This window comes from Mastigoproctus giganteus, chromosome 6, assembly GCF_048544385.1.
Source record: "Mastigoproctus giganteus isolate SK-2022 chromosome 6, ASM4854438v1, whole genome shotgun sequence".
NCBI classification, from domain to species: Eukaryota; Metazoa; Arthropoda; class Arachnida; order Uropygi; family Thelyphonidae; genus Mastigoproctus; species Mastigoproctus giganteus.
The window spans coordinates 73,811,443-73,830,650 of NC_143580.1; the positions used below are offsets into that span (position 1 = coordinate 73,811,443).

Consider the following 19,208-nt stretch of genomic DNA (forward strand, 5'->3'; position numbering starts at 1 on the left):
AGGAAAGGGATGAATCAGATTGGTCCACTGGATATTGATGGTTCAACAGTTGAGGATCCTGCTCAGGTGGCTAAAAGACTGAAGGAGTATTTTGCATCTACATTCACACGAGGAGTTATTCAGGAAGGGGAATGGCAGAGGTGAAATAAACTCTGGCAGTGAGATGGATGACGATTTTGTAATAACTGAGAGGAAAGTGGAGGAGAAATTGTTGAGGATAAACATAAAAAAGGCACCAGGGGCGGATGGGATCTATCCAGTTATATTACAGGAGGCAGCAAAGGAAGTAAGCAAACCCTTAGCCATAATTATGAGAGCTTCTTTGGACTCAGGGGAGGTACCCATAGACTGGAGATGTGCAAATGTGACCCCAATTCACAAAGGAGGATCAAAGGCTGACACAAGTAATTACAGATCTGTGAGTTTAACTTCTGTTCCAGGAAAATTAATGGAGGCACTGGTTAAAGAAGCACTGCAGGATCATCTAGACAAGACTTCAGTGATAGCTCGGACACAGCATGGTTATGTTAAGGGAAAGTCTTGCCTGACCAATTTGATTGGATACTATGATGCAGTCACAAAAGAACTGGATGCAGGGAATAACTTTGATATTATATACTTGGATCTTAGAAAGGCTTTTGATACTGTTGCACATGGAAGACTGCTGCACAAATTAGAGCAGTGTGGCATTGGAGGCAAATTGCTGCTATGGATAAAGGGGTGGTTGAGGGGGAGAAGACAGAGAGTGGTAATCAATGGACACTGCTCATCGTGGACTAATGTTATTAGTGGAGTCCCTCAGGGTTCAGTGTTGGGTTCATTATTGTTTTCTGTATATATAAACGATATTGATGATGGTATATCAAGCTTAATGTCCAAGTTTGCAGACGATACAAAGGTTGGCAGGGTTGTTACGGACACTACTGATGCTATGCTGCTGCAACAGGATCTGGAAAGGTTGAGCAGATGGGCTGAGAGGTGGCAAATTAAGTTTAACATTAACAAATGTAAAGTACTACATATGGGAAACAGCAACCCCAGAGCAACGTATCAACTGTGTGGTACTACACTGACAGTGGTATAGAATGAAAAGGACCTGGGGGGTAATTGTGAAGGCAGATATGAAGTTCTCTGAGCAGTGCAGACGGCTTGCAAGAGTGGCTCATGGTGTCTTGTCAATGATATACAGGAATTTTTCTAGCAAGGATAAGGATGTGATTATTCCATTGTATAAGGCAATGGTCAGGCCACACCTTGAGTACTGTATACAGGTCTGGAGGCTTCATTCCAAGAAGGATGTAGAGCTGCTGGAACGAGTACAGAGAAGGGCAACAAGATTAGTGAATGGAACAAAGGGTTGCTCTTATGAAGAAAGGCTTAAATTTTGCAAATTACAGTATCTGGAGACTTGGCACCGGCAAGGTGTATAAAGCCTTGAATGGTTTGAGCATGCTCAATGCCGATGGGATTCTTCCTCTTGTTCAGAATAATCACTTGAGAGGGCATAAATTCAAATTGAGGAAAGACAGATGTAGGATAGATGTGCGGAAATTTGCCTTTAGCCAGCGGATAGTTGGTTGGTGGAACAGACTTCCATCCATTGTTGTGGAAGTTGATAGCCTAAATAAATTTAAGGCTTAGCTACTAAGGACAGGTATTTCGAACAAATGGAGGGGTGAAATGGAAGTGGTTTTTTTTTTTTTTTTTGGCTGATGCTGCATAAGCTTCCTTTCTTGCATCATATGCCTCTACTAATGCTAATGCTAATAGTGGAAACATAATAACAAGGGGATGCAGAATCTCAATATGGTGAGTACAAAAAAGGATGAACAGACAGACAGGGAGAAGAGTTATTAGTATTAGCAAATGATGCAAGGAAGCAAGCTTATATACAGCATCAGCCAAAAAACAAAAACGAACAAACAAAAAAGCTACCTGTCTCATCTATCCATTCCCCATAATAATTTGCTAATTCTTCCTTATATTTATTCAAAATACCCATCTCCACAACAAACAGTGGTAGTTCATTCCAACAATCAATTATGCTGTACCTGAAACCAAATTTTTGGACATCTATCCTGCAGACATCCTTCGTAAATTTAAGTGTATGTCCCCTTGAGTGTGTTCAGAAAGAGAAAGATTCCCTCAGCATTTAGTTTACTCAGTCTTCTTAAAGCTTTAAATACTTCAATTAGACGTTCTTGCAGGTGCTTAGTTTCCAATCTGGTTGCTCTTCTCAGCACCGATTCCAACAGGCTCACATCACTTTATATTGATGCTTCTATACCAGTATTCAGTGCTAAAATGCAGTTTTACCACTGCCTTATACCATGGGATAATCACCTCCTTGTCCCTGCTGGAAAAAGTCTCTTGATTAAGAAGCAACAAAAATATAAGGAGGTGAGGCCTCCGTAGCCGAGTGGTCAGGAGCACGAGTGCAGTAGCACACGCTCTTTGAGTAGACTGGGGTTCAAGCCTCTGACTGCTGAATACGGTCGATCTGCCAACCCGCACTGGACCAGCGTGGCAGATTATGGTCCATTTCCCTCAGCATGAATTGTTGAGAAGGCTTCCATCCTGCAGTGGGTTGATAATGGCTGCACTTTACCTTTTTTACCCAGTTAAAGTGGGTAGCCAATGTAATGGTAAGTGGGTGGCCAATGTAGTGGTGTGACATAAGCACTGGGAAAACAAAATAGAGAATAAGAGTATGTTACAGACCAAATGACCTATAATGACTATAATGAACTATTAAACAGACAAACAGAATGGGATAGCAAATCAGAATGTCTTATAATAGAGGATTTTAACTTTCCAGATATTGACTAGAGCTTATCAATCATTTCCTTTTCTTATATCATTGGCAACGCCACTTATTTTATTGTAAACAATAAGATTTCTCCTCTTAAATCTATTTGCGCATCCTGTGAAAACACACAAAATCCTCCATGTCATTTTTATTATGGCTATACAACTTTTTACTACACATTTATGTTTTCAGTTAAAAACAGTAAAGTCAAGTTTTAATCTTTTTGCAAATGACAGCATTACCTGCCCCACCCTATAAAGTAATGAATAATGTCTACTTTCTCCCCAACTGTGAGAATTTTTCATTTCATGCCTGCCATTTTAAGGTTTGTATCAAAATGAAACTGAATTTTGCAAACCATAACAGATTATATAACATAAAATAAAGGCACTTTCACCTTCAAATATTATAAAATGAAATGAAATTTTCATCAGGAATAATTTTGATAGCTGTATGCCTCATAACTTTACAGTCAAATCTCACTGGTTACAGGGCACCTCCATAGCCGGGTGGGCAGGAGCAGCAGTGCATAGCACACACTTCTTGATTAGACTGGGGTTCGAGCCTGTGACTACCAAATACGGAGGATGCAGAAAGGTCAGGGAATGACCACCGCATATCCTGGAGCAATATGGCCTTAGTTGCTAATGCTCCTAAAAACCAAATAACAAACAAACAACAAACACTGGTTACTTCTCTATATTGTCTGCAAATCAAAATTCATTAGGAAAGGGTTTGCAAATCAAAATTCATTAGGAAAGGGCCTGCAAATCAAAATTCATTAGAAAAGGCCAAACTTAATTTTCACTTTGTGACATGCAGAACTTCAAGTTGCAGCTGCATTTTGTACTGTACTCTTCTCACAGTCACTCCATATCAGATGATAACCTGCTGAGATCGTGAGCATAAAATGCTATAGTATATTATCTTCTGCTGCTGTTTATTACTACCCCAATATGTTTTAAAAGTGTCTGTGTGTGAATATGTATTGTTTCTGCATCAGTATCATCAAGAATTAAATAATTAGTAAGTACAGCACAGGCTCCTCTCTGACGTGGTCACTCAATACTGAATGATAACTGCCTGCTGCAGCGAAAGGTGAAAAATTATAGGCATAAATGCTATCAATAAATTCTGTTTACTACATATAAACATGCTTTTTGAAAACAGCATTTCATAATCTGTTTTCAGTGTATATTTAACTAGGTATAGCACTATACAGAAGAGAAACATCAAATAAATCCTACTGGCATACCTATAAGCTGTTCAACTTCGTGGGTAAAAAAAATGGCATAATTGCTTTTTGCTATGCTTCATCAAAAACTTGCTTATTATACCTGTAAAGCTCATAATTACCATGATCATTACAAGTAGGAAATTTTGCTCTTAAAATACATCAGGTCCAATCATTTATTTTTTTATTTTCTTTCAGTAGCCACAATCTCATTATAAATGAGTTGCACTATATCTTTGAAATCTGTATTGCATGCACACTGAAATGCAATTCCTCTGTAGACAGTATTATCTGTAAGTGTCCAACTAATTGGTACTAGTCCAGAGATTTTCCACACATCTGTTTAGTACATTCTTTAGTAACAGCAACTGTGTTCTCTTTCATATGCACAAGTACAATCATTGACTTCTTGCATTATGTTCAATAACAACAGTTCTGTCAATGGTGCCTTTGTCATCATACTCAAGATCCTTGTTCTTAGACTCGGATACTGCTTACTGATGAAGCTAGCTTTGTATGGAATAGAATGATCAACGTATGCAAATTTCACAAGTGGGCAGAAGAAAATCTGCATTGCGTAATAGGGTACAGAAAGAGCAATTATCTATTAACATCTGGTGCAGTATTGTTGGTGATCAATTAGTCAGTCCACAGTGATTGAAGGTGTTAAGTGTTGATTTTTTGGAAGATATTTTGTTGGGATTTCTTGAAGATGTTCCTCTCTAGACAAGATGTAGTTCATACATTCGTGCTCTCCCATTTCAGCTGACAATAAGGGATTTACCTCTATGCTACTTATTCATTCAGATGGAGTGGTTGGGAAGCACATATTGCTTTGTCAGCATGGTCATCCATATGAACCTCCTTGACCACTTCCACTTAATATGTTAGCTACTGTGGGACACTACAATCACAATTCAGCTTTATTCATTTAAGAGAGCCACTTGCCATACACATGCTGTTTATTTGTTTGAGTTTTGTGAAATGCAGGGTTCTCACTATGAAGTGTATCATGAAGACATTAAATAAATGCCTTTCAAGTATGACACCATCTAAGAGATAATTAGGTTGCTTTAATGAATGCCTCTTTTTGTGCTTCCTTTATTATATTCTAGAGAGAGAGAACTATATGATAGATTTGAAAAATAAATGAATGCAAATAAAATAAAGCATAATATTTCAAAATTATAAGGAACAATCTTATGTATAAAAATATTTATATTCCCAACTAAATGAAATACTTAAATTATGGCTGTAATCATATACACTTTTACAATGGAAAATATGTAAAATAAAAAGGGTGTCACTGTAGTCAAAATACTTGTAGAAACCTTTGTCCACATATCACTACTTTTTTTTTGATTTCTACTTATTACAGAAAAACATTTCTCACTGAGATCTACCTGCTATTTTTCAGTCTGCACTCTGTGATACTGCGTGTGGCTCTCATTGTGCATTGTATTACACATTTCAAGTAAGTGGTTTGGGAAACTCAAATATTATCTCACACTGAAAGTACACTGCTTTGCTTTATGCAATGACATAATTACTATTGATATTACACCATGCCACTCTACAAACTGACATCAACTGAAGAAATAACATAAATAATAACATAATAACATAAATGTAAACACACTATGGTATGAGACAAGTGGCATCAGACATGTGGCATGTGTCTTACAGTCAATAAGCATAAAGGTTAGGGACCAGAATAACTTTTATTATTCCCTAACCTTTATGCTCAACTATTGATATGATAAAAATGGGGAGAAAGTCGTTATTACTTATTAAAAAAAAAAAGTTGTTGGCCTCCTGTATCAATTTTTTCTTTAACATTTTTTTTGCAGCTGTTTATGATTCAAAGAGACTAATTTATAAAACAAAAGTTCTAGATAACACAAAACCACAATGATGAACAGTGCGGCTTCTAAATTCCTCATGTTTTTTAATCTTCGGAAAAAAGAACAGAAAATTGCTGTTCCCAAGAATTCCCAAAAATTTTATTTCATTGATTAAATATTTGCTATCTTTTTGATAAGATTTTTGTCCTTATTCTAGTCATACACACTATAATAATGAACTGTACATTGTGGTGTATAATTAAAATCTAAAATTTAAGGAGAATTAGATATTAAAAAATGAGACTCATGGTTTGATGAATGTAAACAGAAAATTTTATTACATTGATACAGAATAGGCAACATTATTCTATACATTTATTCGAAAACACTAAGTTTGAGATTAGCATAAAAGATATCCTAAGTAAACATTAATATTGAAACAAAACAAATAATAAGGAAAATAATATTAGCATTTAATACAATTATTGTTAAAATGAAATTTTAAAAAACAGTGCATTAAATGCTTGGTTGGAAACCCTGGATGTTTGCTTAGTTACAAAATAAGCCTGAAGTAGAAAAAATTTCTTTCATTTTAGGTTGAAGTAGATTTAACTGTTAGAAGTGCATCTAATAAAATTTTTAGATTTTGTGTCAGTGTACATATCGCTTCATATAAATTCATCTCACTTCTTAATGATGAAAATACCTTATTTGATGGGATTGCATTAGCATTAGTAGAGGCATATGATGCAAGAAAGCAAGCTTATGCAGCATCAGCCAAAAAAAAAAAAAAAAATCCTTCCACTTCACCCCTCCGTTCGTTCGAAATACCTGTCCAGCTGAGCCTTAAATTTATTTAGGCTATCAACTTCCACAACAAGGGATGGAAGTCTGTTCCACCAACCAACTACCTGCTGGCTAAAGGCAACTTTCCGCACATCTATCCTACATCTGTCTTTCCTTGATTTGAATTTATGCCCTCTCAGGTGATTATTCTGAGCAAGAGGCAGTATCCCATCAGCACTGAGCATGCTCAAACCATTCAAGGCTTTGTACACCTCTATCAGATCACCTCGCCGGTGCCTAGTCTCCAGACACTATAATTTGCAAAACTTAAGCCTTTCCTCGTAAGAGCAACCCTTCGTTCCATTCACTAACCTTGTTGCCCTTCTCTGTACTCGTTCCAGCAGCTCTACATCCTTCTCGAAATGAGGCCTCCAGACCTGTATACAGTACTCAAGGTGTGGCCTGACCATTGCCTTATACAAGGGAATAATCACCTCCCTATCCCTGCTAGAAAAATTCCTGTATATCATTGATAAGACACCATGAGCTACTCTTGCAGCCCATCTGCACTGCTCATAGAACTTCATATCTGCCTGCACAATTACCCCCAGGTCCTTTTCATTCTCTACCACTGTCAGTGTAGTACCACAGAGTTGATATGTTGCTCTGGGGTTGCTGTTTCCCATATGTAGTACTTTACATTTGTCAATGTTAAACTTCATTTGCCACCTCTCAGCACATCTGCTCAACCTTTCCAGATCCTGTTGCAGCAGCATAGCGTCAGTAGCGTCCTTAACAACCCTGCCAACCTTTTGTATCGTCTGCAAACTTGGACATTAAGCTTGATATACCTTGATTATAAATACAGAAAACAACAATGGACCCAACACTGAACTCTGACGGACTCCACTAATAACATTAGTCCACGATGAGCAGTGTCCATTAATTACCACTCTCTATCTTCTGCCACTCAACCATCCCTTTATCCATAGCAACAATTTGCCACCAATGCCACACTGCTCCAATTTGTGCAGCAGTCTTCCATGTGCAACAGTATCAAAATCCTTTTGAAGATCCAAATATATAATATCAAAGTTATTCCCTGTATCCAATTCTTTTGTGACTACATCATAATATCCAATCAAATTGGTCGGGCAAGACCTTCCCTTAACAAAACCATGGTGTGTCTGAGTTATAAATGAATTCTTGTCAAGATGATCCTGCAGTGCTTCTTTAACCAGTGCTTCCATTAATTTTCCTGGAACAGAAGTTAAACTCACAGGTCTATAATTACTTGTGTCAGCCTTTGATCCTCCTTTGTGAATTGGGGTTACAGTCGCACATCTCCAGTCTGTGGGTACCTCCCCTGAGTCCAAGGAAGCTCTCATAATTATTTCTAATGGATTACTTACTTCCTTTGCTGCCTCCTTTAATATAACTGGATAGATCCCATCCACCCCAGGTGCCTTTCTTGTATTTATCTTCAACAATTTCTCCTCCACTTTACTCTCAATTATTACAAGATCATCTAGCTCACTGCCAGTGTTTACTTCATCTATGGCATTCCCCTTCCTTAATAACTCCTCATGTGTGAATGTAGCTGCAAAATATTGATTTAGTTTGTTAGCTACCTGAGCAGGATCATCAACAGTTGAACCATCAATATCAAGTGGACCAATCTGATTCATCCCCTTACTTCTAGAGTTTACATAAGTAAAGAACTCTTTGCTGTTTTTCTTTGCATCCCTTGCCAAAGATTTCTTGTAATCTGCCTTCGCCTGCCTAAGCTCCTTTGTAACTTGGTTACAGATCAACTTATATCTATCATAGGCTTCTGTGTCACATGTTAATTTATATGTATCCCATGCATTTTTCTTCTCTGCCATATGTCTCATTAGTTCATCTGACATCCATTTAGGCCTGTACCTTGAACAATATTTCTTAGTTGGTATGTAAAGCCTAGTAGCTTCCAAGATAAGTGCTTTGAATGCTTCCCATTTTGAGTTTGCTGTTGGTAACATCATCAGTTGGTCCCACTGTATAGAATTTAAATACTGTCTCAGACCATCGTAGTCGCCTTTACGAAAGCAATAACCCTTCCCTTTACCCCTGATGGTAGTTACCTCCTTGAGTAAATCCCACTTCAGCACACTGTGATCACTGCCACCTAGTGGTTCCTTTATCTGTAAATTCTTAATGCATGAAGAATCACTACTGATAATCAGATGAAGAGTATTACTCCCTCTAGTTGCCTCCCAAACATGCTGATGTAGAAATCAATCATCCAATAAATCCACAAAATCCTTGCTAGTGTGTGAGTGACCAACCCACAAATTCCAGTCAATATCTAGGAAATTAAAATCGCCCATTATAAGACTCTCTGATTTACTGGCCCACTCTATTTCCCTGTATAGTTTCTTATTATACTCATCAGAGTCATTAGGCCTATAGCACACGCCTAATCTCAATTTTGATCTCCCAATGCTTATGTCACACCAAACTGACTCGACACTGCACTGTCCAGCGATGTCGACTGGCTTCACTTCCTTGGATTTTATGTGTGTCTTAACTAATAGCATAACCTCTCCTCCCTTCCTATCCTGTCTATCCTTTCTGTAGATGTTGTACTTCCCAAATTCCAGTTCTGCATTACTTATATCTGTGTGACACCACATCTCTGATATCCCAACTATATCCGCCTTTGATGCTTTGAGCAATACCTCAAATTCATCAAATTTATTTACCAAACTCCTAGCATTGGTGTACATGCAAGTATACATGCACCTGTTCTTTTTCTTAGCTACCCTAACACAACCCATGTGTTTACTTGTACCCCAATGAATCCCAGCAGTCTCTGAAATATCCTGCATCTTATTTTCCAAGCTGCTGCTGTTCATTCCAATAGAAGCAATGCAAGAATCACTTTCACCTCTGCCAGTGGCTACTGTTAATCTAGTAATCCTTGTATCTCCCGAATCTAGCAGTTTTCTGACCCACCTAACACTGCCTCGATAGCATCAGCAAACATTGGTTCTGCTTTTGCTGTTGAAATGGATATATCTCCCGCTAACTGTGTTTTTAGATCCACTGATAATTCCCAGGGTTGCGAATTTTCCATTTCTTTGTTCATATTATTTTCTCTTTCAGACTCTTCTATTGAAGTACACTATTCTTTGAAAATTTGTTCCATTATCGATTTTGCAGATCGCATCATTTCATTTTTATTTGCCATAGCAAAAAAAATCATTATTAACTTCATTTAAACTATTTGGGGCTGAACTCCAGATTATGGGTACACCTTGTCACCGTGTTGCGGGGATGGCCAAATTGGGGATGGATTCAAGCAAAAGAAGTGTGGGTTTTTAATAGACTATTTTTAGCTAGTAATTCCGGATGGATTCAAACAAAAGGAGCCACTCCTCTGGAGGTGTACCCATAATCTGGAATATAAGCAGATTATGGGTACACCATAATCTGGTTATGGATTGCTTTGCTATCTAATATCAAAGATTTGGATTGCTTAAATATCTAATAAGGAACACTTAAATACTTTATCTCTACATTTAAAAAGCTGCTGTTTAAATGCTTTAAATGCTTATTACTTAAAATGGAATTTTAATTTTCCAAATCACGAAAGCGGAATCTAAAAATTCCTTCTCCCCCAGCTTTTTACATTATTTATGGGAGAAATTACAAAATTCCTTCATCACCAGACACAAAAAATTTATAATAAACTATGAGCAGTAAAGATTAAAGAAGTGGACCAATTAATAGAATGAATGGGCAAAAAGAAAAGTTCTCTAAGATAAAATAAATAAATTTTACCTATTGATTTGAACAATTCTTCTCATAATTTTTTCCTCCTGAAAAACAGCCTTACATTTTCTTAGACGATGCACCTGTTACAGGATTAATATCTTCTAATGTTGCACTTCTTATTCAGAAATACATTTAAGTAATCACACTTTCTAGTTGCCAAAATTTTTAGTTTGACTGCTGGAAAATTTACAGTTTGAGCACTGGAAAATTTGTGTGGTCAAATTAACAATAAAAATAGTTTATACTATTTCATTTATGCAGTAAAACGTTTTGCATCTGTAAGTACATAACATATACACTAGGCGGCCACTTTATTAAGTACATTTACCTGATATCAAGTAGGTCCCCTTTTAGCCCTCAGAACAGATTCAATTCATGGTGGAATAAGAATAAGGCTCACTGAATTGGCAAAAGCATTCCCAACGATGTAGATCCATGCTCATTCAATTGCTTCCCATAATTGTTACAAATTGGATAGATAATGATTTCTACTCCTAAGAGCTTGTTCCAACTCATCCCCCACAGTTGCTCAATTGGATAGAGATTAGGAAAGCCACTATGTTAAGCTGAATTCATACTCATAGTTCTGGAATGGAGTTTTTGTACAATTCTGGCCTTGTAATGTGCTATATCATCCCGTTGGAAGAATCCATTTGTAGATGGATACACTGCAACTATGAAGGGATACACCTGGAAATAATTTCCAGATAACCTGTGGCATTCAAATCTTCCTCCACTGGTAATCATGATGCTCTATGTGTGCCACAAAAAATCCTATACATACCATTACACGGCCACTACCACACTAACTTGCTGACATCTGATACAGGATATGGTCCTTTTATCAGAATGAAGCAGCAGGAACTAAGAATTGTCAGACCAGGCAATGTTTTTCTAATCCTCCAACACTAGTGTTCCTGAGTCCACTACAATTGTACCTTCTTGTTTTTTTCTGACAGGAGTTGAATTCAGTTTGGTCGTTAACCAGAATACCCATGCATGACGAGTTACAGCAATCTGTATGTTCTGAAATGCTCCCTTGATTGTCACTGTTGTACTGAGCTATTATTTGACTGTGTAGCTTTTCTGTTACCTGCGCAAGTGTTGTCATCCACTTATGGCAAATATATTGGATCAATGAGCTGTTTCTGATCACAGAATCACTGTTGGCTAGTATTATTTGGTTATTTGATCAAATCTTGATATGCCTAAGACACGGTCATATGTGAAAACTACAACTCTTTCTGAGATATTTATACTGGCATATCTGGTACTAACTAACATGCTACATTCAAAGTCATATATTTTTCATCTTGCCCATCTGGCACTAAATTGAGTGCATAGAATATCTCTATATATCTCCCCACCTCCTTTATATCAAATGGTATGAACAAGGAAGCTGTTAACTGAAGGAGTGCTCCATTTTGTCAAAGGATAAGTGTATGTAATAAAGTGGCCAATAAGCATATATGCATATATACACATGCTGAGTTATAGCTATTCTAATTGAATATTCAAGTCATACATACTATGTTTATGGCACTTTACAGTTGCTGCAATTTCACTCTTACAAGATTCAGCACGAGTTACTTTCTCCATCCAGAAAACAACTGCAGTTGAAGATGTAATATTATCTTTCTTTAACTTCATCCACCCTGTTCCATTTATAGAAACATGAGAAGCCCAACTGGAATTTGCTTTACTAATAGTAAACAAACACATTAAAAAGAAGGAAAGAGAAAAATGAATCCAAATATTTATGTATAGACTCAAAATGAATTAATTTTGAATTCTATACACAAAAATATAATCTATAAAATTAATTACTGCTACTTCTTTTGGTAATTAATGGATTGTAATACTTATTATTTGTAATTTTTATATGAAAAGTTTAAATTTAAAAAATGTTTTTTTATGAAATATGAAAAATATGAAACTATTAATCACTTCCATTTTCAAATGGAAGTGACTAATTGATAAGTTTATAAAACCTTTAACCTGGCAGTGGTCGTGCCCCAGTTCGTTGCAAGAGAGGTTGTGCTGCATCTGACAGGTGACCAACATTGTTTTTTTACTTATCGAAAAAGGCTTTGAATTTTTTTGAATTCTACTTAAAGTATCTTTTCTTAATTGATTTTTATACTTATCGTATCTTAATTTTTAATAAGAAAATTAATATTTGAAGAATACTGTGCATGCTTCACACACTGTTTTTAAAACATTAAAATCTTCTGCTGAAAGCAAAAAAATGCGTTATAGCCACAAAATATAAATGTGAAACTAACAATTTCTTCCATTTTTCAGTGCAGAAAATGGTTAAGAGTGTAAAATTTCAAAATGGCGCATGTGCATATAATTTTGCTTATATATTATATGGAAGCAGAAATATGTAGCAATTTCTATTAATTCTGCTGAAACATTACCATCATAGAATATAAACATGAAACCATTAGACAACTATTTTAGAGTTGATAAAATAGTTAAGCAAACAAAAATTCAAGGTTATGCATGCATACATATAAACATATATGTTTATATGTTCCATTTTCAACTTGATAAAATCAATGAACTATTAATGAGTGCAAAATTGAACAAAATTATCCATGTGCACATTTTTTCACTTAGTATTCAGTTTAGTATACTGCCAGCAGAAGTCTACAGACTCGATATGTATTCATCAATATTTCTTAATTCAAAACATTCAAATTCAACAAGAGAATTTAAAAAAGTGGCACATGTGGTAAGCACGTGCGGTAGATGGTTTTATGTGAAACATCCTTCGCATTTCTTTTAGGTGTTTTGATTTGTATATATTGATTATGAAATAAAAGAGCTTTTGTATTGCAAATATTTTATTGATCATTCACCAATATCCATAATTTCAGCTGGAAGCCAAGACACAATGGATTTATAATAACTAATGATTTACGATAAGTAAGAGGCATATACTTGTGATTGCAACGTATCTAGCGACAACTGGAAAACAGCATCAATTAAGGTACCTGATCTTGCAGTGTTACCATCTTGTCACTTGTACTCATTGAGATCATAAGCCATGTCATAGTTTCAATAGTGTATTATGCGTTATACTGTGGTTTCTTGCAGATCCCATTAGTGTTGCATGTGCAATCTATGACAAAGCATGACAGAGTAACATGATCCAAGTAGTGTGGTCTCTTCTCATATTTGTTAAACTAATTCTCTTTCCATATGTCACATGAATCCTCTGCAAAGTCCTCCTCACTGATCTCTTCCTTGGACTTCCCCACTCTTTGTCACTCGATCGGCCAAACAATGAGAATGGAATACTCCACCACAGAGCTCTCTGACATGGACTTCTTGACTTGCCATTTTTCATGACTGAACAGATTTGCTTAGTATGTAGGTGCCCCTCAAGAATTTTTCATATCAAAAATGTTGGATTTTGTATAGAAAGAAACAGTGAAAAACTAGATTATTATTTATCATCAATTGAAGCTCTAAAAGAGACCCTTTCCAGATTCATCATGCATTTTTTAATTATCCTGGGAAATATCTAAAATATTACTCCTAAGGACAAAACTATGATTTATTTATAAAATGATTTAGAGAAGAACATAACTGGTGCATTTACTTGAAATAGAACAGCATGGACAATATTTTTTTAATCCACAGCATTTTATTTTTTGCTACTTCTAGGAAATGGGATAAACAAATAGTACCATTTGTTAGTTTAATCCATTTCAAGAAATGTATCAGACTAACACTGCCACTTTACTCTAGGAACAGACGAACTAGAATTCAATTGTTGAACTCAATGAAAAAACAGGAAGGTCATGTAAGAGGTGCTAAAAGTTGGGAAAAAGTGGCACATGGCAAAATATCACTTCAGAAACAACTTGAGTAAAACTACATCTATATTTAGGAAGATAGAGGGAATTTCAATCAATAATCTTAAAAAAAAAAAAAAAAGCACAAAACTTCTCACATAATTCAACCTTTGGACATGCACACCATGTATATTTTGTCAAACAGATAAATAAATAATAATGAAGACAAGAATTGTTTTACATTAGCAATAATAACCACAAAGAAGTCATTTAATATAATAATTAAATGTAAAACAAGAGTACTTAACTTCTGTAGCAGTAGTAGTGGTGGAAACTGTCTGGCAAGATACATACAATGATGGACTGAAAAGTAATGCCTCCTAGTTTTGTAGCCTTAGTGCCATGTGGCACAGCAAGTTCCAATGAGGATCTCCTCATGTATATAGTGTAGGCCCTCAATTTAATGAACTAATTGGGGGGAAGGGGTGTCCACTACTCCCGAAAGTCCGTTAAATCGAATGTATTTTAAAAGCATATATTAATAACCAACTTACAATGTACAGGATGTATTATAATGTATAAGTATGAATAAAATATTATTATAATGTATATTGAATAATTTATACACGCCACTAAAACATCTGTTAAAAATATAAAAATAAATTTACGTCAGGAACCAAACTTTATTTTAATTAAACACATCAAAAACTATACAATGGAGTGTTTCCATCACTTTTTTTTCCCTTAAAGCTTACACAAAGTTATTTTCAATGTGAACATTAGTTTTTTCATTTAAATCGATTTTAGAGGGAAAATATACTTTAAAATTCTTAAACTCCATTCAATAAAAAACGTTAAAAAAGATATATAATATTCAATATTAACTTAATTGAAAATATCACAATTTTCAGAGTCAGAAACAACTATTATATAGAGGGAGAGGTGTTAATTTTGTGCTGGTAGAGGGTTCTGAACTTGAAATCATCAAGCTTCGGTTGCCTTACACCTTGGTGCTGCTTCCTTATTACTGTAGATCGAAATTCTCTAAAATGTTCATAATAAGGAAGCACACCAGGGTCTGATGATGATTCAATATAATGTATGATGTCATCCATATGTTGTCTTATAACAGACAATTTAAGATGAGATGCAACTGATTCTTCGTCTTTGTCATCATCATCCTCTTGTTCTCCATGAAGAACATTTTCAGCAATCTCTACCTCAGAAAAAAATTGATAGTCCGGATCACATTCATCATTTTGGAGTCACTGTTCCACATCATTCTCAGTTGCATTTTTGTTGCTGGCCCTCAGAAGAGTCTCCCAAAAATTAGTGAAACAGTTACCGGTGATACCGGTAACTCAATTCACAAAGGGGATGCAAAGGGTGGCACAAATAATTATACACTTGTTTAATTTAACTTCTGTTCCAGGGAAAATAATGGAATCACTGGTTAAAGAGGTGATACAGGATCACCTAAACAAGACTGCAGTAATAGTTCAGACACAGCATGGGTTTATTAAGGGGAAGTCTTGTCTGACCATCTGATTGGATACTATGATGTGGTCACAAAGGAACTGGATGCAAAAAATAATTTTATTTTTTTTGCATCCATATCATATACTTGGATTTCAAGAAAGCTTTTGATGCTGTTACACATGGAAGACTGCTATACAAATTGGAGTGGTATGGCTTTAAGGGCAAGTTGCTGCAATGGATAAAGGAATGGTTGAGTGGGAGACAGCAGAGAGTGGTAATAAATGGACGCTGCTCTACATGGACTAATGCTACTAGTAGAGTCCCCCAGGGTTTGGTGCTGAGCTCGTTGTTTTGTGTATTTATCAATGATATCAATGAAGGTATTTCAGACTTAATGTCCATGTTTGCAAGTGATACAAAAGTTGGCAGTGTTGTTAATGACAGTAAAGACAGTAAGCTACTGGAACAGGATCTAGAAAAGTTAGACAGATGGGCTGAGTAGTGGCAACTGAAGTTTAACATTGACAAATGCAAAGTCCTGCATATAGGTAGCAGTAACCCAAGAGAAATGTACCAACTGTGTGGTACTACACTCAGGGAGGTGGAGAATGAAAAAGACTAGGGGATACCTGTGCTGTTGTTGTTGTTATTATTATTTGGCTTTTAGGAGCATTAGCAACTAAGGCCATATTGCTCCGGGGATATGCGGTGGTCATTCCCTGACCTTTCCGCATTCTCCGTATTTGGTGGTCACAGGCTCGAACCCCGGTCGGGGGGTACCTGTGCATCAGATATGAAGTTCTCTGAGCAGTGCAGACATGCTGCCAGAGCAGGTCATGGAGCTTTTTCAATGAAATATAGGAATTTTGCTAGTAGAGGCAAGGAGGTGATTATCCCTTTGTATAAGGCAATGGTCAGGCCACACCTTGAGTACAGCATACAGGTTTGGAGGCCTCATTAATTTAATGAAGGATGTAGAGTTGCTAGAATGAGTATGGAGAAGGGCAACAGGATTGATAAAAGGGACAAAGGGGTGTACTTATGAAGAAAGGCTTAAGTTCTGCAAGTTGCAGGATCTGGAGACCAGGCACCTGCGAGGTGATCTGATTGAGGTGTATAAGGTCTTGAATGATTTGAGCAGGCTCAATGCCGACGGGATACTTCTGCTTGCTCAGATTAAGAACCTGAGGGGGCATAGATACAAACTGAGGAATGACAGTTGTAGAATAGATGTGTGGAAGTTTGCCTTTAGCCAACGGGTAGTTGATTGCTGGAACCGACTTCCATCTGTTGTTGTGGAAGTTGATAGCTTAAATAAATTTAAGGCTGAACTAGACAAACATATGGAGTGACCAGATGGGCAAAATGGGAAGGGTTTTTTTTTTTTTTTTTTTTTTTTAGCTGATGCTGTATAAACTTGCTTTCTTGACTCATATGCCTCAACTAATGTTAATGATGTTTAAAAGGATGCAAATTACAGGCAACAAGATTATAGTGACACTTTTATTTTGTGTGCTGAGCCAGACATTCTCTTAACCATGTAGATGACATCATCAAACAACCATGTTTGAAAACATGAAAACACCAAACTTGAAAACATGTTTAAGTTTATATTAAGTATTATAGTACAACCATAAGTGGTTAAAATTTTAACTGTTAAACTTTTAAATTTTTAACTTATTCTGTGACATTCTGCTATTATTAAAATGTGATCTAATGCAGATCAGATAATTTTTTAACAATAAATGCTGCTAAAGAGAAACAAATTTTTTGAAAAGATAAACTTAAAATAAACTTATTTAAGTTATTAGTTTTCCTTATTGTTTTTCTTTTCTTACCAAAAAAAAAAAAAAAACAATGAGGCAAGCAACAACCAAAGACTTGGATTCTGCAAATTACTAATGGTTCCAGCAGAAATGCAAAAGAACTCCAATTTCTGGATATTTGCTAACAGAAAAGCCAAATGGTTTAATGAGTGGTTAAGAATCAGCAATTATTTTCATGTCTCCCAAGGGTAGTTGGAAAAATTTTGAAAATGTCATGGTATCCAATATGAGATACATGGTGAAACGCTGGGTGCTGCTCAATCAGAAGCCACGTTATTTCAACAGAAATTGTCTCATTTGGTTGAAAAACAATCTTTCTCACAAACAAAAATATGATATGGAGGCATTGGTACATTTTTGCCTCTGTAAAAAATACTCGCTGCACAAACTGAAAGAACAGCACCTGAACATCAAAGTAGCAAGGAGCACATAATTATAATAACATGCTCTAATATCATTAATACACACAAAGTAAACCTGCTTGTGGTTAAGAAAGCTAAACACCCAAGAAGTAAAGTTCTTACCATGTAATTATTACAATTAACCTTAAAGCTTGGATGAGTCAAGAAATCTTTAAAAACTGTTTTTTTAAGTAATTCATTCCTTCCATAAGTGAACATTTGAAATAGAAAAGTCTCCCAATAAAAGTTGTTACTTGACTGACAATGTACCATCTCATTCAAATAAGTCAGCACTCCAAATGGATCAGGGACAAATATTTGTTAATTATCTATCATCAAAGGTCACTGCTTTCATCTAACCTATGGACAAGCAGTGATTGAAAATTTAAATGGTTGATGGCATAAATTTTTTCTTCACTTCAAATTATAGAAGAGGATAAGCAAGTGATGCAATTTTTAAAACTATGAGATTCAAAAATGCTATTTTTTGTACTCCGTATGTTCCAAAATTCAGTAAACTGAAAATTTAGAAGCTGCAGACGAAGACTGTCCAATGGTACATATGATTCAAAAAATACAATTAATGAAAAATACTGCAGTCAAATGCCTTCAAATTGTGAAAAGCGTGGATGTATTTCAAGAAGTGGATGAAACAGATATGGAAGAATGGTTGAAAATGACTACGCAGAATTAGGCTTGGAAAACTAAAAGTGACCATGCAATCACAAAAAAGATTTAGAAATCAAGAAACTCTCGAGTTAAATGAAGAGAGTTAGACTGAACCATTGATTTTTAAGAAAAGATTACATTTACACAACCTCTGAAAGCAGCAGGCACATTGCTGACATTTCTAGAATAACAAGACAATGCTGTGTTAGCATATTACATACAAGTAAATAAAAAAGCAACATTTTCAGAGGGAGGGAAAAAAAACAATTTGAAGAAAGGCAACATTTAATGACTAACTATTTTTCGATATAATAACATTCTCTGTTTGCTTATGACACTACAGTTTGGCAAAATAAGTTTATAAATTTAATAAACTTTAAATACATTGAAGCTATAGTAGTTTAAAGTGCGTTTCAGTTTATTATTTAAAATGTTTCATGTTAATTTTTACGCATTCTGAAATTATAATTCAATATATCCACTTTACTGAAATTACTTTTTTATTATATCATTATTGTAATTAAAATAAAAT

The 19,208-nt window shown here is 35.6% G+C and overlaps 1 protein-coding gene across 1 annotated transcript in view; it reads right to left on the reverse strand.

Moving 5' to 3' along the window:
- LOC150084411 (uncharacterized) overlaps positions 1-19,208 on the reverse strand; it is a 646,726-nt gene that overhangs the window by 86,645 nt on the left and 540,873 nt on the right. Inside the window, exon 15 of the mRNA XM_090376219.1 lies at positions 12,022-12,194. Coding sequence (XP_090232345.1) covers positions 12,022-12,194 — 173 coding nt within the window. The remainder of the gene's footprint in view (positions 1-12,021; positions 12,195-19,208) is intronic.